This window comes from Delphinapterus leucas, chromosome 20, assembly GCF_059928025.1.
Source record: "Delphinapterus leucas isolate spDelLeu-1000000601 "Yukka" chromosome 20, BTC_Dleu_Yukka2, whole genome shotgun sequence".
NCBI classification, from domain to species: domain Eukaryota; kingdom Metazoa; phylum Chordata; class Mammalia; order Artiodactyla; family Monodontidae; genus Delphinapterus; species Delphinapterus leucas.
In genome coordinates, this window is record NC_143148.1 from 31,350,300 (window position 1) to 31,375,482 (window position 25,183).

Genomic DNA, 25,183 nt, shown 5'->3' on the forward strand with positions numbered 1-25,183 from the left:
GAAAAAAAAATTAAATAGTCTGCTAATGTGTCTTGCAACTGACACTTCAGTACATTCATACATAAAGTTTAAAAATGGCAGGTAGGTTAAGGTAATTTAGCAATAAGTTGTTCTAAAAACATTTTGTGGAGAAAATAATATATAAACAATTATAGACAAAATTATAAAGTGCCTCGTATTTTAAAAGAATATACAGAGAATACAGCAATCACAGCAGAGTCAGGAAGTCTAGTGGTAACCAATCTATGATTTGCAATATTTGTAAAAAAAATTTTTTTAACCGTCTAAAATAGCACCATTTTTTTTTTTTTAAACTGCTAGATAAACAGTATTACAAGATGATTCCACGGTGCTGGCTCGTTATACATACTCAGAACTTTTAAGTCGTCTACCTAATGTAGTAGCACTTTCCTAAAACACAATTCATTTTGGCCTCATTGGCAATGGCATATAGTTGGGGGCACTGGAATCTGTATTATTACACATAAAATCCTGAGTATCTTAATTTTGATGTCTTTTATAACCACATTGATCAAATCTATGATTTATATAAATTTAAAGAAACTCTGATAGTCCCTTAGGTGTCTTCCTTTTTCCAAGTTCCTGACTTAAAGGGCCTCAGGCATATTAGCGCTTCCTAGTTTAGCCTTCTAAAATTGGATGCATATTTAGAAAAGGCTCTCAGCTCTCTTACTACCTTGAACACTTGAAAAGAATGCACAGAAATGCCTGTATTTCCTTAGGGTGCCCCAAATAGTTTCTTAGTAAAGCCATCAGCTCTATGTACCATCTTACAAATGTATTCTTTATGTAACTTGTATCTATATGTGATCTTGCAGTTTTAATTTTGGAGCTCTTCTAAAAGAACTTTAAGTTCTTTTATTTTAAGCCTAAAATAAAACATTTTAAAGTATTATAGTCTTACAGGTTATGCATTTAAGACATCAGAAAGGTACAAAATATCTTATTCCTTATCAAACACAAATGGAGGAAAGTAAGGTTGTTTTTCACATTCACACACACATACTGAGCCTCATAGTCTAAAAGCTACTTCCAAGTCCTAGTTTTAAGAAGAAGAGTATCCATTTGTTTTTTCACTCAAATATACATATTTAAACTCAAATATTACTCTTAAAGCATGCCACATTTCTGGTGAGTTCCTAAAACATAGGAAGCTGTTAAGTATACTTTGGGGCAGTCACCTACTATTTTGATGAACAGACCAGATTGCACCTCACTTCCAACAACCACACTGCAGCTCATTTCCCTCTGCTCCTGATGTCCTCCTTCTCTGTGTCACATACATGCTCCTTCCCAATTCAAGCCCACCATTTTCTGTGAGGCCTGCTCCAGCAGTTTCAGCTTTCCTAGTCTCTCTCCTAAATTCCGAAGGTTCTGGATTTCTAGTAACACATAATCACGTTGGACTCTATCTCAGTTTCTTTTTACTTCTCCCCTGTCCCCACCCCCTAATCTAAGAGCCGCGAGAACCCCGCAAAGGGATCAGGGCCTGTATTGCTCTTCTTTACTGTTAGGGTCCCAGTTCCTAGAAGTGCTAGACAGCAGATGCTTCCCTAGCTGCTTCTTGATGAGTGACTACTGGTATTCAAAGATTCTATATGTCCATACTATCTTTTGTCCAGGTCATTTTTAAGGGCAAGGACTATTTTATTATCTTATGTCATTTATATCACTGTGGTCATGACCATATGGGCTAAAGATGAACTATATTTAGAAGAATTGCATGATTGGGGTTCCCCTGGGCCTAGGGCCTCACTCAAAAAGGTTAAAGATTTAAAATATTGACTTTTGTTAGAAGGATTATTGTAACCAGTTAAAGGCATCCAATGTTTCTAAAAAAGAAATGGAGCTACATCTTCAGTAAGAGTTCCAAAGTCAATATATACGGTGGAAAATTAGAATAAAAATTATCCTTGAAAATCCTTTCAGTAAGTCTCTCCCAAAATATAGCATAGATGGTTTCATACATGCCTCTCAGGAAGTATAACAGTATAATTTTCACCAGGGTTGGGAACAGAGCTGTTTCTTCCATTAAGCATCATGTAAAGTGTCAATAGTTGCCTTTTAGGGGCCGTGTACTAGAAAAGATACTTATTGTTTTTTTATTTCCTTCTTTTCTTCCTAAGTGCATATAGTTGAATTAAATGGACATTAAATGCAATACCGCTGAACACAAATTGTAAAGATAATGAATTCATTCTACAAATAAAAACTACAGGCAACATGGTGGTGACAAAAGCTAGAGTCTACCAATTGAAAAACTATTATAATATATCCTCGAACGTCAAGTCTCTCTATCAACACTTGGAAAATATCCCCAAGTAACCTGTCAGCTTTGCAGCATCTTTTCTATAGTGTATGTCTACCTTTATTCCTTTACATAGAAATTGTTTACCCCCCCAAAAAGTAATTTTTTCTCAAAAATATTTCTCTAAAAATAAGAACAAAATCTACGTTGTGGAAAAAATGTTTTTTGATATCTAGCTACAAGTTATTTAAGATAGTCTGCATGTTTTGAAACCATAAACAAATCCTGTTAAAGCAAAAATACCACAAAAATGTAGATGTTCTCTTTGTCTCCCCTTCCATATACACAAAATCAATTCTAGTCTTAAAAAGAAATGCTCTCTGTAATTATCATATGACCCACAATCACACCCCTGGGCATTTATCCCAGGAAAATGAAAACTTGCGTTCGCACAAAAATCTATACATGAATGTTTACAGCAGTTTTATTCGTAATAGTGAAAAACCAGAAACAACCCTGAAGTCTCAACTGGTAAATGGTTAAACAAACTGTGGGACAACCATACCGTGGGATATTACCCAAACATAAAAAGAACAGACTTGAAATATTCAAGTTCAATCTCCAGAAAATTGTGCTGAGTGAGAAAAGTCAATTCCAAAAGGTTATATACTATATGATTCCATTTATATAACATCCTTGAAAAGAAAAAATTGTAGAAATGGAGAACAGCCTAGTGGTTGCTATGGTTAAGGAAGGGGAGCAGGACAGAAGCAGCTATGGATACACAAGGGCAACATGAGGAATCCTTGTGCTGAAGGAACTGTTCTGTATTTTGGCTGTACTGATGCCAATGTCCAGGTTGTGATACGGCACTATACACCATACTATTTGGGGAAACTAGGTAAAGGGTACAAAGGACCTCTCCATTATTTAGTACAACTGCATGTGAAATCTATAATGATCTCAAAATACTAAGTTTAATTAAAAATAAAAAAGAAACACTCTAGCCTAATAAATTTACTTTGCCATATGGAGGCTTGAGCTTAAGAATTTATCATAGCACTTTCTTTGTAAAAACTACAGAAGTGGATGAAGTACGAACTGGGTCATTCACAACTGCTTCTTCGAGTGCCATCAGCATCTGTGAATCTCCCCAGTTCCCTCGCTAAGGGCCACCTCTAGTGACACATACCCCTTGACAGTGTTCACACCACAGAAGCCAGAGGCCTGCCTACCGCAGAGGAATCCTTCCATTTTCCTACAGCCACCGCAAAGGCCACAACGAGGAATTTCCCAATGGCAAGGCAAACGGTCATTATTCAGTCTCCCCAAATGTAAGAACTCTGTGAAAGACTGGATGTCAACCTTCTTTACATAACAGATGCTCAAACACGTAACAAATGCTCTGCCAGTTATGATTTTTATCTTGTATCTGAGTTGAGCTAATAGATTTTTTGAGAAGAAAATGTTCTATTCCAGAGGGACTAATATAGAGAATTAAAATATATATAAGGATACATTTCAAGTCTTTTTTCTCCCATAAATATAATACAGTCACATTAGAAAGTGATTTTAAACCTATTCTAATGATATCAGATTGCCAGAAGAATTGCTATGTTGGAGAATGTGATTTTTTTTTTCTTGGAATGCTCTTTTTCAGGTATAAACATTCATTCAATCCAATAAAGTCGTTTTAGAAAAAAAGTCAACATATAAAATTGATTTTATTTTTTCTATACTTTGATTAAAACAGATAGCATTTGGTAATACATTACAACGCTAAGCGTGTCAAATAAAATTGGTGATCTAGAAGGGCACAACCTTCTTCTGCATGACAACTGTGGATTTTAAGTGGAAAAATACTGTAATCTATAAATAAGAACATCCAAAACATATTTAAATCACTTGAGCACTTGATTTTTCCATGGCCTTTGCATCTAGACTGAACAGGCCACAGGAAATTTCAGACTGACAGCTGAATCTAAAAGAAAAAAGAAATCCATTTAGTTGTCATGATCATTGTCACCATCAGTCCCTTATATCTTCTTATACTTCACCAACCTCACTTAACTTTGCCCTGTTGCTTTATGCTTGGGAGAAAGACAAATCACTAATCAATTATGCACACTAGTTTAAAATGCTACCTTTAGGAGGCATTTTGATACCTTAGGAATAGGGGTATTTCCTCTAACCGCTTACTTTTAAACATTTTCGATAACACCTTAGGTAGGATGCACTGAACATTTGCAAACACTTAAAAATGCTACAGTCTACATAGACTATCAAACTGCGCCCCAAAAGTGGCGGTACAATTCTGCAACTGGTTGAGGTCACATGGAAAATAGAATTATATGCTAATTTGTTCCTATATTAAGTTATCATAGAAGGTCATACCAAGCACAGTAAAATGAATTCTGGAAAAAAAATTAACTAAGTAGATTGGTATGTACCGTATCAAAGTAAACTGTTTATCTTAATAGATACAAATACAAGAAAGATTTTTAAAACAGGGGCATTTTCTCCTTTTCAAAAAAGTAAATGTTTTAACCAACCCCAGGCAATGACTTGCATGATTTAAAAACACTTTATCTAAATAGTTTTTCCTTAAAGGAGAACAAGGGCAAGATTTTTTTTTCCAAGGGGAGAAAAGAAATGGAAAAGGGCAGAGTATCCAAAAGAGAATAATTTCCCCAGAAAAAGCTTTACTTTATCTACATATTTATTGAGTTTTATTCACGTAAATAGTTCTGCACATGTACTATAAAATGAACAGATAGGTTTAAACTAAATAATGGGGTCAGGAGGTACTTACCATATACATTTATTATTTTACTCCAAAATAAACTAAACAACAATATAGATGTTTTCCTTAACGTAGATTTGTATGAAGAAAATACGCTTCATTTAAAAAAACTATTGAGGAAGAAAATCTATATTCATTTTTTTCTGGAGGGCACATCTATAGATAGGCCTTAACCACAGGTAAGTTCTAAGGATAAAGTATCAACTTAGAAAACTATAAACCAAATTAATGGTTGAAGAATTCGGGCTACCAGTTTCATATGTGATGATAGTGCAACCTTTATATTTCTGTTTTCAAAGGTCCTTTATAGAAAAAAGGAAAAAATTGGGGGGAGGGGGTGATGGAGAACTAAAATCTTACAGCATTTGAAACCAAGGGACCAGTATTTTATAAAGCATCCAGCTTATTGCAGGACACAACTAAGAAGAGTAACAGAGATCATCTGTGTCACACCCTCAGGCAAATTCCTGGGAAAAAATAAAATGATAATTTTCTGTTCTAGAGTCTATCCTTTTTTCCATTAAAAGATATGTTTATATTTTTCATTTTATTGCAACATTTCCAATGCAATGCTACAAAAGAACTAGCACTGACAAAGAGCCATCTGAATAACTCATTTTTAATTTCTAAAGGGACTTTACCTATTGCTTTCAATAAAATTTTATTACTATTAGTTATCATAAAATACGTTAGGTTCCCATGGAATACAAGTTAGACATCTTCAAATACTGACTTTTCTACTATATATTATGGGCATTGTTTACCCTATTTTCTCCTTACCAAGTTAGATACGGAGATACTTAGTCAGGCATAAGATCTTTGGCTTCTTGATGAACTATAAAATAAAGCAATATACTACTTTATTATCATTCTTGTTTGAAGGACCTTATGTATTGGGATCTTAATCCATTAAAAAGTTGAGAATTACATTTGAAAAGGGTGGGCGGAAGTCTGACAAAAATGAAAACATGCAATGATGCCTAAAATATCAGGGCTTAAGTAAATTAATCTTCATTCCCACTGAAAGCAGTCTGATGTCCAGGGACTAGGAATTATTCTACCATAACACACAGCACATTAAATACTACAATAGACCCATTTGAAATGTCTTAAGATAATTATTATGTCATCTACAAATGATTGTATATAGACTTATATTTTAATATTCAATACCAGAGGTTCTAACGCAAAATATACTGAAATGGTAAATACATTAATTTGGTTCAAGATAAGAGCAAGCAAATCAGTAGCTATTCTATGACTGAAAGTAAGACTCCAAATAAGATCTGAAAAAGAATCGATAAAAGCAAGGGCAAAATATTTGGACCCTGGTTATCACAAACAACACTATCATTCCTGATGGTTTGCATATAAAACTCCTTATCTCCACTAGCTAGTTGAAAAGAATGAAAAGCTTCTTACAACCAGCTAAAAAGAAAGTCTTTACCATGCTCCTTGAAAAAGCTCATTTTCACATTACTCAGGCTTCATTATGCTAAATCAATATTCGTTTAGTCACTGGGGTTATTGACATATTTTAAAATAAAAGTATACCCTTCAGCTACTGCACTCATTACAGGTAATTTGTCTTGTCAGAGAGCAGGGAATATTATCCTAGTCTTTCAGGGGCTGACAGCCCGTGGAAATACCTCCCCATGGTTACAACTGTAAATAATTTTAAGGTAAAATATTGAAAAATCAATGACTGTTTCCTGCAATCTGTCACAAACAAATCAATCATAATCTGTACTGCCAGAGAGTATGATTTGAAGGAGATGGGAGCAGATGTAATTCTTGGCTGGAATCTCTCATTTCAAAATCACTTCACATAATGGTGTCATCATTTAAACACTTAACAGTCAGCGCAACTGCCACTGTAACATCTAGTTGGACAAAACCACAAGGAGGAGGAGGAGAAAATGCCATCACTATTACGTTAACAAACATTTAATTTAAATGGTTACTGCGTTAGTAAATTTCAGCCGAAAACAGTTTTACCTGCCCCCTTTCACAGTTTTAAATTAATCAAGGCTGCTTTTCTGTGTACTAATGCTTAATAAATTAGTCCATGTCTAAAGCATGTATTCTTTTTATTTTAAAAGTCCATTATAGAGAACAAAATTTGGAATTAATAAATAAATCATTTGGATTGTAGAATATCCATAATTCTATCTATAAACAAAGACAAAAATAGTGTCACAGATGTCAAGATTATACTTTTAAAGTAGGTTTAAAGGTCACAGTTGCCCAGATATTAAATTTTATATTTTCCTTCTATTAATAAATATTACATTTCAACTTTGTAATACTGTAGCACATTTTAGAATGACCAGCAAGACCTAGTCAATTCAAAAATACCCTTGCATTCCATACACAAGCTACACCATAGACTGATATTTTAAAAGCTAGAGTAATAACCCAAGTATATGAAGTGTAAAAGTTGGTCAAGGGCATAATATTGAATTGTTCTGCAAATGTAAACTGCCTTCCAAGTAATCACTTTTATATCATTTTTTTTCTAGGCTACATGTTAATAGCTCCTCAGCTGCTTCCAACCTCTACCTAGGCAAGAATAAAAGAATCTGAGATTAGTATATTTCCTCTTCCTGTTGTATTAACCAAAAACATCATATGATTTAAAGATTAAAGAGTCCCCTTCTTGAAGGTTTTTGTTTTTAAATGTATACTAGCTCTTTAATAGAAGAAACTGCTTTTATCTACTACTGTTGCTTACCAATTTCCCAATTATATAATTAGACATCATAAAGCCCTTTATTATTACATTAATATCCCTCCATAGATATAGTTCAGGGAGTATTTCTGATGACTAGAAAAGTATATCATTTTTCTTAAAAAGGAAAAAAAATGATATAAATACCATTACACAATTTAAGCCTTTATAAACATTCTTAGACATAGCGACTGATAATTTATAAAAGGGTTTGACTCTGTTTTTAATTTAACTTGCATGGGCAATGTAGCAACATAGCATGAAAAGATGGAAGATTTTCTTATTGACACAGATTTTTCATTTTTCATTTTTGTTGTTCAAGAATCTTAGATTCATTCTGTAACACCAGCATTAGGTTTCTGAAACTGGAAAAGCATGTGGGGAAATGATCAAAGATCTCATCCAGAATAAAACAGAGTCCTCCATTCCATGTGAATCCCTGCAACAGCTGCAAAGAAAGCAACAAGCCAACCTAGTGAGAGGAAACGGAAAGTATTACCCATAGCCTAGGATTACACAAAAAATGGAAAGGGACCTAAAGCTGACAACCAGGGAAGGAACCTGTGTGTGGGAGCTCCTGGCCTCCAGTGTGCTAGAGCAGCCCAGGCTGGGCCCGGTGAGGTCTTTGGCAGAGCCCTGGAACCAGTTGTCAACCAGCAAGTCTCCCACTCAGAGCTGGGTGGTGGCTGGCAGTGAACCACCCTGCCGAGAGCACGTTCCCCAAGAGAAGGCAACAAAGCCAGAGAGGTAAATGAGGACAGCTAAGCAACGCGCTCAATGCCTGCACATCAACCACATGCTAAAATGACATCTACTAGAACGGGGTAGGCCACCATCACAGATCTAATTCTCAGAAAGAAGCTATTTTAAGGGTGCTGAGTATGCCTAGATGAGATTTCTCAGCTCTCCCAACATAGCCTATTACCCCAGGAGGAGGAGCTCGAAAACTCAGCACAGGAAAATCAGATTGTTTCCATACCCCAAATTTAAAGAAATTGCTCTCTACTAGATAAAGTTCTTATATGTAATAAAGGCACAGGATTACAGAGGAAAGTATTCTTTTAAAAGAGATAATATTACCTCCCTATCTTCAGAATCTCCTTTTTCCAATAGCCAGTACAGTAGCTCCATTATGGACTGTAGATTCTTAAAGAGAAAAACAGCAAGAGTTAGCTTCATCTTTCCTACCAGTTCGTTCCTTCATTGAATTACAATTTAATTACCAATATTTCAATTGATTTTATTCCTGAATGATATAGTTCTCAAAAAGCATACTCTAGCCATTTCCACTAGAGAACATTTAGTATAACCTTCTCAATTAATCAACCATAACCTATTACTGTTGAAAGGACATGATTTCTTCATATTTTCAAGAGTGGGGAACCCCCCTCACACCACGTATTTTATATAAAAGAAGTATCGGTTTTAATACATTTGAATACCATTAATATATAAGAAATGAACATGAATCTTTATAATAAATTTTGGCTAATAACAGATATAAAACTCAACCAATTTGCATATATGTTTAGATTTTTCCTATATTCATCCTTAGGAGGGAAGAAAAATCTAATCCTCCTGTCTTATAAATTCAACAAGTTTACATGTGGTTAAAAAAACAAAACCAAAACCAAAAACTAAGCTTAAAGGCAAACAAAGAGGAATCAGATTGCTCACTGTTTAACATTTTCTTCATATTTGTGTGTTTCCTAAGTCACTGTAATGCTTCAGCTCTTGGTCATACATGAAGCCCCATAACGCCCAATCAGTGATAGAAGAACACAAGTGTGTTATTTAAAAACAATTATATAACATTAAAAATCACTTTAATACCTTTGAAAGTATCCACAGAGAAGCACTTATTCTACTGCAGGCTGTACTAGAGTTGCCTTCTGTAGAATTAGCTTTTTTTTTTTGGTCATTCAACCATCTTTTTTACTTAAGAAAATATTCTCTATCACTAAATCCAGTACTTGCTCTCCCCACTAGGCAACACAAATATTCTGCACAGTGTTTTTTTTTTCTCATAGCTTTTCTCATCTGCTTGTATTCAACAGCCCCTATTTTGATGAGAAGTGACAAGTTTTGTGCACACCTGTATATCCTTTGTCTTTTTAAAAGAGTTTAGTACCCACGACTAGAGCTGATACTCCCTCTAAGTTTATTCTTAAAAGAACTGGGGTAATGAAAATAATCAAAAACTGTAATTTGATATAAACATTATTTCCTTTAAATAATAATCCTATTTCTATACCATATCGTAACTTTAGTCTTGATTTTTACAAAAAGCACTGAGCTCAAAAGTTTCACTATCCGATGATAACATTAAAAAATAAATGCATTTTAAGTGCATTTCCATGAATCAAAAATTTTCCTACTTACCAATGCATTGGTAAAATTTTAATAATCAAAGGCCTCAAGTGACATTCTCTACATTCTGTACTTAGACCATCCCTATTTCCAATACAAATACTTTGGTAAAACAAACGCTGATGCTATTTTGGGTTTACTCCACACACAAGCACAACTGTGCAGACACTCACTTGCAGATGAGCCTGGGGATGCGCAAGGACAAATTTCAGTCAACATTTGGAGGAACCCCATGGTTCAGAAGTGAGCTTAGCTGAAAACATCCAAATGTATTACGGAAACATCATACTTAAAACCTGCACAGAAAATGGAAACGATTCTGTTTAAGGAAACACAGAAGTCTGGTTAAATACTTTAGGGATATTAGATATGAATATCTAATCTAATTTTCTCCAAGGTATCACTCTATATTATCGCAAATAAACAACTAAAGACTGTATCAAGGTGTGGAATATCATTAGCCTGAGAAAAGGCTAGAAAAATGGATTACATAAATGACAACTGCAGGAGAAAATTATATTCTATTCTCTTGAACAAATGTTAAGTGCATCCTTACTAATAAAGATTTAAACTTTAACTACATTTGAATATACTGGTTTTCAATTTTGAAGCATCTAAGTTAATTTGCCAAGCTAAATTGGTGCTCAGGTATACTCTAGCTATAAAATACTGCAGATTTATGCAGAAATAAGTCATGAGTATCACACTCCAGAGTAGTGCTAAACCAGAAAGCAAACCAGAGTCATTACTGAACAAGAAAAAAATAATTCCAAGATTTTACATCTTCTTAGAGTGGTATCAGCTGCTATTCTATTAAGGACAATTATTCTCTATAAAACAGCTAACACTTATACCGAAAGGATGTTAAACTACAGGAGCCAACACAATGCAGACACTGAAGGGAAATACGCAAAGATATTGAGATATTACCACACAAAATAGGCTGTGCTATCTCAGAGGTAAAACACTGTTCCAAAATACGATCCTGTTTTCATAATCTGTTTTAAAGAACATGTTTAATTCACTCAGGATTACACGATCTCATTTACTTGCACATTATCAACTGAAGAACACTGACATTTTCCACAAGATTTCTATACTGTAAAAATATATTATATTATTATATATTAATATAGTAATAATTACTTGGTGTTACTTATTAAAACAGATGACAGGTAATTAGCTCATATTCCTATTTCATTTCTTTTAACACAGCATATCAAATTTGAAAATAATGTATGGATAATAGCATTGGGATGCTGATCTTAGCTGCCAGAAAAGAAATTTTTGAAGGGGAGTTGGGGGATAAGTAAAGCAATTATGTCAAAATTAATGCTCTTGTTTTAGTTTCAGCAAACAAATCTAAATAAGTCATTCTTTGATTTTAGTTTACCATGTAATGCTCGGCAGCTCATTATCCTTGGAGTCACGAATGAGCTGTGATTCTACACCTGGCCTCTCCGATCATAACGCCTATGGCCTCCTCCACTTTCATTTCCTCTTTCTGCAATGAGTTTTAATATTAAAGAAAAACACTCACACATCTTACATACACACTGATGGACAGCCAGCTTCCAGGAAATCATGAGCTACAAAGAGAGGGGGGAAATCTTAATGCAATACTTATGTGGAAGGGTATTAGGTGCTGGGTAAGCCAAGGGGTAATATAATCAACAGCATCTGTCCTGCTATTGTTTTGGCATTTGGTATTCAGAGATTTGAAGTAAAGGACAGTAATACTATTCTAGCGGTCATCCAGGTTATGATTCAGATCCTTAAACTAATAAGAGTCTAAATGCACTATCTTCACTTGCTCATCAATTCAAGTTTACAGAACCACATTTTGGAAGAAATAAAACAGTTTTCTTCTACGTCTGGAAATAAAAACAAGGCATTGCATAAAAAATGTAGTTAAGTACCTGACAATAAGAAAAAAGAAATTGTTTTAGATCATTAAAACATTCTAGGAGACTGTCTTCTAAAAAAAGTGAAGGGACATAAATTTCTTATATATTTACCTTTTCATTACAATCCTGTTTCTGCACATTAAGCATGCCTTCCTCTACATATTTTTACTGAACACTAATAAACGTTTGCTTAATAATATACTACGCTATTTATGCTTTTCTTTCTAAATCAGGAACCATTACTCCACAAAGATGGAAGCACAAAAAAAAGTCGACAAAGGCATTGCCAAAAAGCCACAAGTAGTATTAATACATGCCAAAACACTTAACATTGAACTATCATTTCTCTCTAAAACTTCTGCTGCCAGAGTGCTGGAAGCTCAAAGACAGGTCTCTATGCAATTAAATTCTCCAAAAGCAAAACTGTACAGAAATATGCCGCCCTTCTTATGTCACCATTTTATAGACAACATTTTCTCAAGATCTTAATTAAGATAACGATGCACACCTGTGTCAACATTCTCTGGCAAGACAGCCTTATCAATCATAATCCTTTAAGTACACTCCAAAACTGCAAAGCGATATGACAGAAGCAATCTGTTGCCTTTCCTAGCGTCAGTGTTGTGTCTCTCCCACAAGAATGATGAGATCTTTAAAATACAGCAGATCTCCTTTTATGAGTCTTTAAAGTTTTAACTGTAAACAGTTATTACACTAAATAAACAGGAATAACCTCTTTTGCACTTGATTTAAACAATGACAACTGTACAGCCAAAACTCGAAGAGCAAGCTCCACGACCATGTCTTAACAATACAATTGTGGATCTTATTTTAAAGCTCTAAATTTTAAGAGTTATGCCTAACAGGATCCGTGCAGACATGACAAACCAATAAACTCTTAGGAACTTTTAAAATTAGATTCTTTTTTTAAAGTCCTTCATTAAGAACAATCAGGGAATACCTATCCCTAGTGTAAGTTAAAATGTTCGGAAAGATACAAATGCAGCAGTAAGCCAAAAAGAAAAGGAGTCGTCTTGGTAACCTGGAACCAGAGGGAGTTAGCTCCCACCTCTGCTGGGGGAGAAAGCTTCAGTGACAAGAGACGAGTTAAACTACTGCTAAAAGCACGCAGGCTCCTAAACGGCAAAGCTGATGAATAAAGGAGGAAAAGGGGCGGGGGCGGGGTGGAGAGAAGGGAACGTATCCTTATCGTCACTGCCACCAAGACTAAAAGTTAAAACCTCCGGTTTACCAGCAAAAACGTGAAAGCTTTCACATGAAAACGGAGAAAACCCGCCAGATGTTATCTGAATCCCGTCTGCACGCTAATGATCAGCTCTTCCCTTTCACATATTAACACGAGTCTATCTCAGACGCCGGGCGGCCGTGGCCAGCCGAGCATCAGAGCCACCAATGTGCAAATAAACCAGAAAATAGAGACATCCTTAAGAAATGAGTCTCAAATTTGACGTAGAGCGGAGGTGACAGCCACAGCAACAGAACCATAAACTCCATAAATTCTAAATGCCTCAATATCTTGCAGGATTCTCTACAGTCCGTGCACCAAAAAGACAGTAGAAAGAAACGAAGTGGGGGGGAGGGGGGTTTTGTAAGTATAGTGTGTGTGTGCGGGGGGTTGCTTAGCTGCCCAGAGTTACATGATGATGTAATGAGAATGTCTGTGTTGACAGACTCAGATTTTCGGTGGCACAAACCTCCAAGGCTCCATTTCAGAAATCAGCATTTCAGAAATCTCTGACGAGAGCCGAGAGGGTGAAGCCGCCGCGCGTGGATGGAGGGGACACGCCCACGCCCGCCCGCCCGGGGACCGTCACACCAGGAAAAGCCCGCCCAACTTTCACGCGGCCCATGCCCACGGAGGCGCGCGGGGCACCGTCGCGTCCGTCCGGTCCACGAGGGGACGCGGACGCGGCTCGAGAGACAGGAAGCCCGGCCGCAACGGGGCGGGTGCGCGGTGGCATGGAGGACCCGGGGCTCACCTCTCCTCCACGGCGCGGGCGCGCGAGCCGCGGACGCTCCCTCGTGGCTGGCGCGAGCCCCCGGCGGGCGGCGCGCGCGGGCCGCTACAGACCTTTAGCGCGAAGGGCTGCGGCGGCGGCGGCGGCGGCGGCGGCGGGCGGAGCCGGCGGCGGGCGGAGCCGGGGGGCGGGCGCTGGGGAGCTGAGGGGCAGCGAGAGGCGGGAGCGATGCGAGCAGGGCGGGGACGCTTCGGGGCACTCCCCGCGACCACCCGGGCGTTGTCCGAGCCCCAGAAGACATTGCCCCTTGGCTGCCTGAGAGGCCACCACTGGCCGGCTCCGCACGTCAGGCCGCTCAGCCTCGCCTCAGTCTCGGCCGGCTTGCTGCCACCACAGCCTGGCTGTTCCCGCCACCGCCGCCGCCGGCTTCCCGTCTCCATGACAATAGCGCGCCGTCGCCCCGCCCAGCCCCGCCCTCTCGGCGCCGTTACTCGGAGGAAAGCGGGCTCACGTCGCCGAAGGGCGGAGCCAATAGAGGCCCGCGTCCAATTAGAGGTGAAAGCAGGGAGGGATGGGGCTAGAGCGGCTGTAGGAGGACGTCCGCCTGAGGGGCGGAGCCTGGAGGGAACTGACGGAGGGGAGGAGTCAGCGCGCGTGCGTGAAGTCGCGCTGCGGAGAGTGTGCCGTTGTGGAGAGTGGGTTTGTGTGCAGGGGTTGGAGCTCAGGAAGTAAAAGTGTATCTCTCCCGTCAGAGTCATTGAGGGAAACTCTGTGTATAGGCATACTTCGGCTTCCGTGTGACCTCATTATAAAAGGCCACAAAGTCCTCTATCTACTGGGCCCCAGCGGAGTGCCCAATACTGTGCCAGCCCCTGTCCTGGTTCACCAGCGCCCCTGTCTGTCCCACAGTTCGAGTGCTTCTGTGTCTTGTGGCGGCGCGGTGTGGAGAGACAGGCAAAGGGTCTGTTTTGTATTCTAAATGTGTGGCCTTCGTGGGCAAGGGCTCGGCCGGTGACTCGGTTGTGTGTGTTTGCCTTGCCAGCGCCTCGCTGAACAAATGGTTGGGTTGGTTACTGCTCCGCAATGTTAGCAGTGGAGCGTGGGCGGATGCGAGAGTGGGTGCGAAGGGGAAGAGGACCCGCACTCTCCACCACCACCGGCCTGGCGGGGCGAGCTGCGGATAATGCAGAGCCCCGAGAAAGAGGCAGCCAGGCATTGCGGGAGGAGGTGTAGTGGAGTCCAACGACCTACTCCGGTGTAGCTGCTTCTCCGTCTGGCAGCTCTTGCCCACTACCTCTCTAGAGAAAGGCTACCCCCGTAGTACTGGGTCCCCAGTGCCTCCTCCCTCGCCGTCTGGCGGGGAGTTGGTGGAAGGGAGGCCGGGCCGGAGACGTGCAGATGTCCAAGGCCTGTCTCTCGCCCACCTGCTGCTGCTGGCGGAGAGGGACAGTCACCCCAGACTCCCTGCGCCCTGGACGCTGGCATCCATCCGGCTCTCTCGGGGGCCTTCATTCCGGGTATCCAACTCGCTCTCGGGTCCCCTAGCTTGGGGGAGAAGCCAGGGGCGGGTGGGCGGCGATCTGCCTTGGAGCTCAGCCTTCTGGCGAACGAGAAATCCGCTAACTCCGCGATTTACTGCGGCGTACAGAAAGCAGAGCTTTCGCTGGCGCGCGGTCCGCGGCCTCGTTCCCTTTGTGCGTCGAAGCGGCGGGACCGGCCATCAGGGCCCGCCTTGTGTCGGAACCGCCGCTCCACCCCGACTTAGCAGGGGAGGAAAGTTGGAAGAGATCGGCGCGCCTGGGATGTGTTTGTCATCCTGGGGCCGGCGCTCAAGAGTCTGAGAGAGAGAGAGGGAGAGACCTGGGGGGGGGGGGGAATAAGAGGAGGGGGGAGAGGAGTGCCGCGGAGGAGAGGCGGGCGCTAGGGAGGGGCGAGGGGAGCGCCAGCGAGCGGGAGAGGGAGCCGGGGAGGAAGAGGGAGAGGGCGAGGCGCGCCTGGCGGCCGGGTTGGCTGCGGCCGCCCAGAGGCTCCTGCCAGTCCTCCCACCGACTACACCCCGCGAAGGAGGAGCTTCAGGCGCGCACAAGGCGTCAGAATCCTCAATTTCCAACTTAGCATCTTGGCAGGACCTTTGCGAAGCTAAAAGCAGAGCCCCCCAGTGCAAAGAGCGAGGGGGAAAAAGAGAAAGCAGCAAGGGAGGGGGGGGGAAAACCCTGCCGGGGCGAGCGAGGCGCGCAGAGGAGCGGGCTCGGCGGCCGCAGCCGGAGGCGCGCGGGAAGCCAGCGAGGAGGCGCAGCGGGCCGGAGCCCGGGAGCCGGGGCCCGAGGAGCGGCGGGCCGGGGCAGCCGGAGGCCAGGTGCCCGCCCGCACGCCCTCGCAGGGCGCCGCCCGGCTCGTTGGCGGCCGCGGCGCGGAGCGCCCCATGCCCGTGCGTGGCCATGTCCTACCCGCAGGGCTACTTGTACCAGCCGTCCGCCTCGCTGGCGCTCTACTCGTGCCCGGCGTACAGCACCAGCGTCATCTCGGGGCCCCGCACGGATGAGCTCGGGCGCTCGTCGTCGGGCTCCGCGTTCTCGCCCTACGCCGGCTCCACCGCCTTCACGGCGCCCTCGCCGGGCTACAACTCGCACCTCCAGTACGGCGCCGACCCCGCGGCGGCGGCAGCCGCCGCTTTCTCTTCGTACGTGGTGAGTGAGCTGGAGCCGGGGCGGGCGAGGGCAGCTGCAGCAGCTTGGGGCGGTCGGGGGCTGCGGACACGGGCCTCGGCTCCACCGCGGGCCGCCCCTGCCAAGCCTCGCGGACCCTGCAAACTTGGGCGATTGTCTCCCTCGGCTTCGCCCGGGCCTCGGGCTCAGGAGTTGCTCGGAGAGAAGAGCCGCGTCTTGCTCGGATCGCTGAGTTGGCGAAAGGGTTTTTTGGGGAGAGGTCGCTGCGATTAAAGAGCAGCATTTGGTTCAAACGTGAGCTCCAGGCCGCCCAGCACATTGTACTTTCTTTCTTTCTTTCTTTCTTTTTTTTGGTTTTGCCATTTGGAGAAAGTAGTTCAAAAGAAATGGACCCGAAATCTGAACAGAAGCGTGCTAAGTCTGTGTAAATGTGTTTGGCCTCGCCTTTAATTAGTCCTCCAAAATGTTGCAAATCCGTAATCCTATCTTTGCAATCCGATTTGGAGGTATTAAATTTCTGAAAAGTCGGGCGAGCTGCGGTGCATCCGGGATTTTTCGGCCGGGTGCACTTTCTGGAAAAGCGCCTTGGCTTCGGTTTGTGGTAACACTTTTGGAGGGGTGGGAGTGCCGAGGCAAGGCTTAGCTTTTCGTTTGCCTTTCTCTGTGGGGAAAAAAAGTCCTTGATTTCCTTTGCTCACCACCCTTGCTCCCAACGCGCAACCACTCGGGTGCGGAGCGCAGAGTCGCCGCCGCTGCCCAGGCCTCTCCTTGGGTAGAGGGCCCGGCCGCCGTGGCCGGATCTGCGCACGGAGGGAGGACGTTCCCGGGCCTCCCAGGGGCCAGGGAAGCCAGGACGGCTCCAAGCGCCCCCAAGGACTCAGGAGTTGGCGCCCCCGCTTCCTTATGAGGAGGAGGAGGCGTTGCCCCAGGGTCTGAGCTCTCCAGCCCTACCCCAGGGGAAGCCTGAGTGCGGGCCTCGCAGCCCGAAGACCCCTGGGCGCAGGGAAAGTGTCTTTCAGTCGCCCAGGTGGCACTGGGGACCACGGCCCACTCTCACTTTCTCTCTGCCCCTTCCCTGCAGGGCTCTCCCTACGACCATACACCCGGCATGGCAGGCTCCTTGGGGTACCACCCGTACGCAGCACCCCTGGGCTCGTACCCCTACGGGGACCCCGCGTACCGGAAGAACGCCACGCGAGATGCCACCGCTACACTGAAGGCCTGGCTCAACGAGCACCGCAAGAACCCCTACCCCACCAAGGGCGAGAAGATCATGCTGGCCATCATCACCAAGATGACCCTCACCCAGGTGTCCACCTGGTTCGCCAATGCGCGCCGGCGCCTCAAGAAGGAGAACAAGATGACGTGGACGCCGCGGAACCGCAGCGAGGACGAGGAGGAGGAAGAGAACATTGATCTGGAGAAGAACGACGAGGATGAGCCCCAGAAGCCCGAGGACAAGGGCGACCCCGAGGGCCCCGATGCAGGTTGGTGGACGTGGGAAAGGGTGCGTTAAGCAAAAGGGGGACTGGAGAGGGGGCGCACAGGGCCTGGAGGTTGAGGGCAGGGGTCTTTGCCTTTGCGGGCGGGGACCTGGGCCCCGCCGCGCGGCCTCCGCGCCTCTGACCGCCTGGGTTTCGCCCGCAGGAGGAGCAGAGCAGAAGGCGGCTTCAGGCTTTGAACGGCTGCAGGGGCCGCCCACCCCTGCCGGCAAAGAGACCGAGGGTAGCCTCAGCGACTCGGATTTTAAAGAGCCGCCATCCGAGGGCCGCCTCGACGCGCTGCCCGGGCCCCCCCGCGCCGGCGGGCCCTCCCCGGCCGGGCCTGCGGTAGCTCGGCTGGCCGAAGACCCGGCCCCTCACTACTCCTCGGGCGCGCCGGCTCCGGGCCCACACCCAGCCGCGGGAGAGCTGCCCCCCGGTCCCGGAGGGCCCTCGGTCATACACTCGCCGCCACCACCACCGCCTCAGGCGGTGCTCGCCAAGCCCAAACTGTGGTCTCTGGCGGAGATCGCCACATCCTCGGACAAGGTCAAGGACGGGGGCGGCGGGAGCGAGGGCTCTCCGTGCCCACCGTGCCCCGGGCCCGTAGCCGGGCAAGCCCTAGGAGGCAGCCGCGCGTCACCAGCACCGGCGCCATCGCGCTCGCCCTCGGCTCAGTGTCCCTTTCCAGGCGGGACAGTGCTGTCCCGGCCTCTCTACTACACGGCGCCCTTCTATCCTGGCTACACGAACTATGGCTCCTTCGGACACCTTCACGGCCACCCGGGGCCCGGGCCAGGCCCTACAACGGGTCCGAGCTCGCATTTCAATGGATTAAACCAGACCGTGTTGAACCGAGCGGACGCTTTGGCTAAAGACCCGAAAATGTTGCGGAGCCAGTCCCAGCTAGACCTGTGCAAAGACTCTCCCTATGAATTGAAGAAAGGTATGTCCGACATTTAACGCGGGCTGCGTCGGTCCTGGACTTTCCTAATTTATTAAAAAAAAAATGGCCTTGGCAGTTATTTTTCCATCAACATGAGAGAAAAACAAAACTACCCCTCCTACTAAAAAGTTTATAGTTCCTGGAGATGGATGACATAAAAATGTAAACATCTCCACACACAAACAAAAATGTCTTAACCAACTGAAAAGAAAAATTTAAAAAAGGATTTGTATTAAATCTTATTCTGTATATTTAATGTAGCATTTTTGTATTTAAATTGATAACTCAATATCTTTGAAGTAAATTATGAAATTAAGACACCTGTACAGGCATTTAATGTTTTTTTGTAATATAAATATATACATTTGTGTTTCCCCCAGAACTGTTTCATAGTTTAAAAATACAAGTTTAATTTAATTTTTTACACCTATTGATTTTTCTGGGTATGAGCTGAAGTATTATTACAGAAAGGGAACAGGTTATACTCTTAGATTTAAAAAGTAAAAGGAACTGCAGCCACCTTTGTAAAATGCAAAATATTTAATTAAAAGAGATTTTAACATAATCAGAGCCACTCATTACTTTTTAGAAGCCACAGTAAAGTGTCCATCGCCCTGGACAAAAGGTGCAAACTGCAACTTTTTTTCGAAGTGGGGAATGAAAGTTTCCACCGAACCTGTGCCAGCGGGAAACTGTAATTAGGCTTCGAGCCCCGGGGAACCTGGCCCTGCCCGGAATGCAGATTTGGATCACTGATGCGGGCTGCTGTGGGGAGATTGGACCCTGAAGGAGGGAGGAGAGAGACCCAAGTGTGTGCCCAGAAGGGAGAAGAGATGGCAAAGGCAGCTAGAGACACGCACCACCCGAGCTCCATTGCTTAACCTAATTACTTCCAATCAGTGTCGTGTTTTATGCAAAGCAATCAGCTGGTGAACTTTGCTAATGAGTTCGATTTTATGCCGGATTTAGCCCTTATTACTCTTTCAAAGGTGCTCTGGGCTAATGCGGGCGGGAAGCGTTAGGGGATGACAAGGAGAAGGCTTTCCCAAGTTACTGTCTTCTCTACCCCTTCAAAATCGGGCATTGATCTCTTCGCTGGATTTGATTAGATTAGTAAATGTTCCATCCGCGACCGTGCGGGTGGTAGGCGGCCGGGTAGATTCCCCGCGCAGCCGCGGGGCTGGGCCGCGGGACCAGCGAGGGGACGGTTCCTCCCTTTCACAGGTAGGTGTCACACTTGTCCTGAATTACAAGCCTGCACTTTGCAGAGTCGGAGATTGGAGAGAGAGTGGGCGGAAGTGGGGGAGGGAGTGCCATAAGCGCTTGGGGGAAGCAAGGGGAGCCCCGAACGGACCAGAAGAGCCCCCCCGCCCCACCCCCAAGGGCCCCTTTTTGGACAAGCGGCATTCAAAAGTTCGAGGACGTTTGCCTAGATAATGAGGCCGTTGTGGACTTGATCAGGCTTGTCACTTTAGCACTCTTGCCATCACGGATTCAAGAGTCCGAGAAGCCACAAAAGTATTTTTGAGGTTTTATTTTCTCCGTTTAATCCCGCATCTTTCATCGCAAAACGAAAAGGCAGGTTACGTCTCAATCCCACATGAGGAAAAGAGATACCGCCCTGCACCCGAGGCCCGCCAGCACGGTCGGTGTTCGCCTCTCCATTTTGCGCGGGAGATGGGGAACCGCGGACTTGTGGAATTTCGTGGGAAATTTTCCCTGGTCGGCGGACGGGAGGCTTTACAGCAAAAACATACCCCAGCGAGGGGAATTAATTTGCTCTATTAAACCCAAGCCTGAGCGTAGATAGAATGTGTTTGCACATAACACCGGTTTAATTAGGCTAAATCAAAACTCACATATTTGCACTTCTACTCAAGACCACTTTAACCCTGTTTTGTTAAACACAGCCCAAATTTTCACCGGAGTTTTCACTTTTGCTACTTTTTTTTTTTTAACCTGCAACGGGGCTCCTTTAGTTATTCGAATTTAAACAAGCTTGAAAGCAGCATTGTCCAGATGTTTTCTTGAACAGCAGTCGACTTCAGTGTTTAAATTAGTGAGAAAATTCACGCAGGGAAAATGGTTTCAAAGCTGGAAGTGTGAACGATTAAATATGCATGAGACGATCGTATTTTATTTTGTCCCTTTAATTATAAATGATTTTTTTAAACAATTGAATTCCAGAGATGACTTGCCCTACCCCCCGCGCCCCAGCCCCCTCCATCCACCTCCCGACAGCCCGGTTCACAATCAGCTTTTCCCCCCCTGTTGAATATGCAGCCCCAGGAGTCACCTTCTCTTCTAAAAAAGTCAGAAGAATAGGCCAGTCGCCTTCTCTTAAGAGAGAGTTTAAGGACGACATCAACTCTGCGGGATTTGGAAGCACTGGCCCTAAACCCTGCCCAACGATTTTAAAAAGAAAATTGTAGGCTTCCTTGTGTTCCCGGGAATATGCAAATGGCGCGGCGCGGGCCTCCCGGGTCTGATTGCCGAGGCTCCGGGCTGGGAGCCGAATGCCCGCGGGGGCTGCCTGGGAACGGGAACCGCGTACCGGGGAGCCCGTGGCGTTTCTCCCCAACGAGGGGCTGTGCGAGACGCCTCCCGGCTGCGCAGCGAAACCGCCAGAGTCTGGAAGGCTGGTGCCCACATCGCTGCCCCCTGTCCGCATCCCTCCTGCCCTTGGCCTCTGCAGGGTCGAGGGTTTTCTTTGCGTACTTCGTCCTAAGTACAAGCCCCAAATTAAGTTTAGGGTTTTCTCCTTTGCAGAGCTGGGTTTCGGTGGCCAGTGGTTTTTCTGTTGTCTAGAGACTTCTCAGTTTGGGGGCGGCCTGCTGGGCGGGTCGAGGTATGTGCAGCTAGGAAATGTCTCCCGTGTTTAATCCCAGAAGTAGATGCGTGTCTGTAAGGTCCCAAGTCCCTCCTCGAGCCTCCGAGCCTCAGCCTGGCCGCATCTTGGGCCGTGTCGAAGGCGATGCTCCTTGCAAGGGGGGCTGGGGGAAACCTTTCGGCGTGTGCCAGGGGTTTGTTCGCAGACTTGGCCTGGGGCGCGGAAGTTATGCGAAGCAGCGCCTAATACACCTCGGTGCTGGGGTATCGCAGGCGTTTGTCACCTGCTCTTGGCTGCACTGGTTGCAGCCCCCAAGCAGAGCCTAGCTTGGCACTAAGGGGACTAGGAGTCGCTGAACCCCTGGCAACAGAGGCCGCGGGACCACTGAGTGGGGTCCCTGCAGTCAGCCCCACGAGGCAGCGCCAAACCAGGGCCCGGCTGGGTTTCTTCCCTTGCCCCCCTGTGCAGGGCCGAATCAGCTTCTGGGATTTGGGGTGAGGAACCAACAGCCCGGTCAATCCCCGAGGGTGCATTGAGGTGAGGCTGCAGAAGGGGCCCTTTCTCCTTCCCGCTCTTCGGACCGGGGTGCCAGGGCCCGAACTGCTGTTCCTCGGCCTGGGTGAGGGGGCTTCATCGAGGCCTCCTGGTTTGCAAACCCCTCAGGGCCTCTCGTTCCCTGAGATGTGCACAGCTCTTGGAGCCTGGAAGGTTGGGGGCTGGGCTGCGGTGGTCGTGCGAGCGGTTTCAGAACTGGCCGTTCCTACCAGCCCACCTGTCCCGCCTAACAAGCTGCCAGCTGGGGCGGGGGCACAGAACAGCGCCCTGCAAAGCGCCCAAAGTGAAAGGAATGTGATTGCGCTCCCAAGAGGGAGCCGGAGGCGGATGCAGTTTAGGAAGGGCGCCGCCTACTGGTCCCCGGGCGCCACGCGGCTCGCAGAGAGGAGGAGTTAGGCGACATCCAGCTATGCCCTCCACCCTCCGCGGGGCCTTAGCTCTGGACCCCAAGAGGGTCAAACGTAAATTGCTCCGCCATCCCACTCGCTTCGGCCTGGGACCCAGGACCCAGTTAACATTGGGGATTCGGAAAGCACGGCCTTCGACTGGAAGAGTATTAACCCTACAGATTCCTGTCACGGCTTCGGCACAGCCTTTAAAACCTGGCGGCAGGCAGTTGAGAAATATGCGAGCTGCTGGAGCAGCCTGCAGGGAGTGACGGGGGCGCGGCGGTGCGCAGCCCAGGCAGTGCCGGTGCGCCCGCTCCGCTTCAGGTGCAGGTATTCCGTTTCTGCTGGCCTTTCCACTCCCGGCCTCTGGGCCCCGCACAGTTTTAATTTGCGGTTTGGCATGTCGGGGGCCTACGACGCAGCCGCGCCCCGAAAGATCGTTTCTATCTTTTGGCCTGTAGGTTGGACATCTTTAGGAAAAGGAAAAACAAAACAAAACTACCCTCGAATTCTTCAAACCCTATTTCGAAAGCACCTTTAATGAGCTCGGCGTGGCAAAGGAGGAGGTGCTCACCTGGACGTCCCCCTCTACCCATCCAGAAGCGCTAACGGGAAGTCTCAGCTGGTTTCCCCCGGTGCAAGGATGTTGGGGACAGCGGGGGGCGCGCCCTCTACCTGACTTTCGCCTTCTTTGCCACTCGGCCCCCGAATAGGAGGAAAATCGGCCCGACCGGAATCTTGTCTCCTGCTCTCCCCCCAAAGTGGCCAAAGCTGTGGAACTGGTCCTACACCCACCCCACGGGTCTCCCTTTTGGACCAGGCCAGAGCTAATCTCCTTTTCGTTTTCGCGCTAAATGTGACTTGGGTCCCAGGCACGAGGTGGGACCCAGGTTGTGGCCTAACACGATCGCCTCGGGGACCGGGCTGCAGCTCTGGCTGCACACCCAGCGCTGGCCAGCCCCTCCGGGCCGTTGGGGATCTCCGGCCTCCCGTCGGCCGCAGGCCCCAACCCTGGGTCCCAAGGCCGCCCTCCCGGCCGCGCTCGTTTCCGGCGCCCGGACGAGCCTGGCGCTCCCAGACGCCACTTTTCTCAGTGAAATCTGCTTTTATTTGCTCCGAGCAAACCCCGGGCTCTCAGCGCTCTCGCCTGATGGATGCAAATGTAAATGTGCACTTATTTAATTGGATCAGGCCCCAAGATAAAAGAGATAAACGGCTCCCCGTTTGCTAACTTATTTTCCGAGGCATGCAGCGCCGCGTGGAGGGGAAGCTAATGAAGGAGAGGCGCGTCGCTGGGCGCTCGAGCGCTGGTCGGTCGACTCGGCTTGGGCGGCGGCTCCTCGTCCACCCCCTCTGTATGCACCCTGCCCGCCGGGTAGGATCCCCTTGGGACTTTCTGTGCAAAGGGACGGGAAAGTGAGAAGGCGCGGCTTCGGCTTCGCGCTTGCAAATACCCAACCTCTTGCCACAGTGTTCTGCGGTTTTTACCCAGCTTTCCCTACTGGAGTCCTACTGGCAGGGCCCATTCGATAGAAAATCCTTTCTTGCTCCCCTCCCCAGGCGTCGTCTTTCACCCCAGGCGGGGGTTTCCGAAAGAAAGACGGGAGGGACGTGGAAAAGGCCAGGGGCGTCCTCCACCTCCACCCCGACCCCCGGCCACCAGGGTCCCATGGAGTCGCCCCTTAGATGGAAGGACCACCCTTCTCTGTTCCCAGATGGCCCTCTTTTGGATTCTGGGATTTCTTTCAGGATTGGCGTGGATAACCCCCCCTCCCCCAATGTATGCCCGCAATGCACACAACCCTTCAATAGTTTCAAAGGGTCGCAGAACCCGGACATCCAGACTGTAGGAGGAGAAAGGACTACCTGACTCCCAGCTCCACTGGGCAGGAGTTCAGAACTTCAGCACCAGTGCGTCGGTCTCCGCCATGCTCGACAAATTCGTTCCCCAAGTTTGGGCCTCAGTTTTTCCGGCAAAGTTTTTCTTCCGTTTAGGAGGGTGGAGGAGGTCTGGGTGGGTGAAGGCAAGAGGCCGGCTGAGACAGACTGCGGAGGATGGGTGCAAAGGAGCCTGGGAAAGGGGGCGCCCTAGGCGGAGACCCTTGCCAGGTAGACCCCAGAGGCTAGGCTGGGCAGGGCTGGGACTGGTGAGGCCCGGCTGGTCAGGGCAGGCCGGCCACGTCCCATCCCCAACTCACTGATGGATTGGCTTGTCAGGAGAGCTCTGTGCGCGGAGCCCATCAGAAAGCACTTACCT

At 46.4% G+C, this 25,183-nt stretch overlaps 2 protein-coding genes across 26 annotated transcripts in view; one reads left to right on the plus strand and one right to left on the minus strand.

Moving 5' to 3' along the window:
- LOC115802825 (uncharacterized) overlaps positions 1–15,893 on the minus strand; it is a 64,075-nt gene extending 48,182 nt beyond the window's left edge. For 7 of the 23 annotated variants that reach the window (XM_089903062.1, XM_089903066.1, XM_089903065.1 and 4 more), the window contains exons 1-3: positions 14,081–15,893; positions 10,347–10,492; positions 8,884–8,949 (exon numbers count right to left, since the gene is read on the minus strand). In XM_089903062.1, coding sequence (XP_089759188.1) covers positions 10,423–10,492; positions 14,081–14,817 — 807 coding nt within the window. In that variant the 5' untranslated portion in view covers positions 14,818–15,893 and the 3' untranslated portion in view covers positions 8,884–8,949; positions 10,347–10,422. The other 16 variants (XM_089903073.1, XM_089903072.1, XM_089903077.1 and 13 more) reach the window with 14 other exon arrangements.
- Positions 14,796–19,717, plus strand: IRX5 (iroquois homeobox 5). 3 transcript variants are annotated; one of them, XM_089903058.1, is made up of 3 exons: positions 14,796–15,576; positions 17,807–18,212; positions 18,373–19,717. In XM_089903058.1, the coding sequence occupies exons 2-3, from the start codon at positions 17,834–17,836 to the stop codon at positions 19,167–19,169; spliced, it is 1,176 nt and encodes a 391-aa protein (XP_089759184.1). In that variant the 5' UTR covers positions 14,796–15,576; positions 17,807–17,833; the 3' UTR covers positions 19,170–19,717. The 3 variants fall into 3 exon arrangements, with proteins under 3 accessions (XP_089759184.1, XP_022410882.2, XP_089759185.1); XM_022555174.3 differs by lacking the exon at positions 14,796–15,576 and adding an exon at positions 16,005–16,746; XM_089903059.1 differs by lacking the exon at positions 14,796–15,576 and adding an exon at positions 16,820–17,019.
- Positions 19,718–25,183: the final 5,466 nt, after the last annotated feature.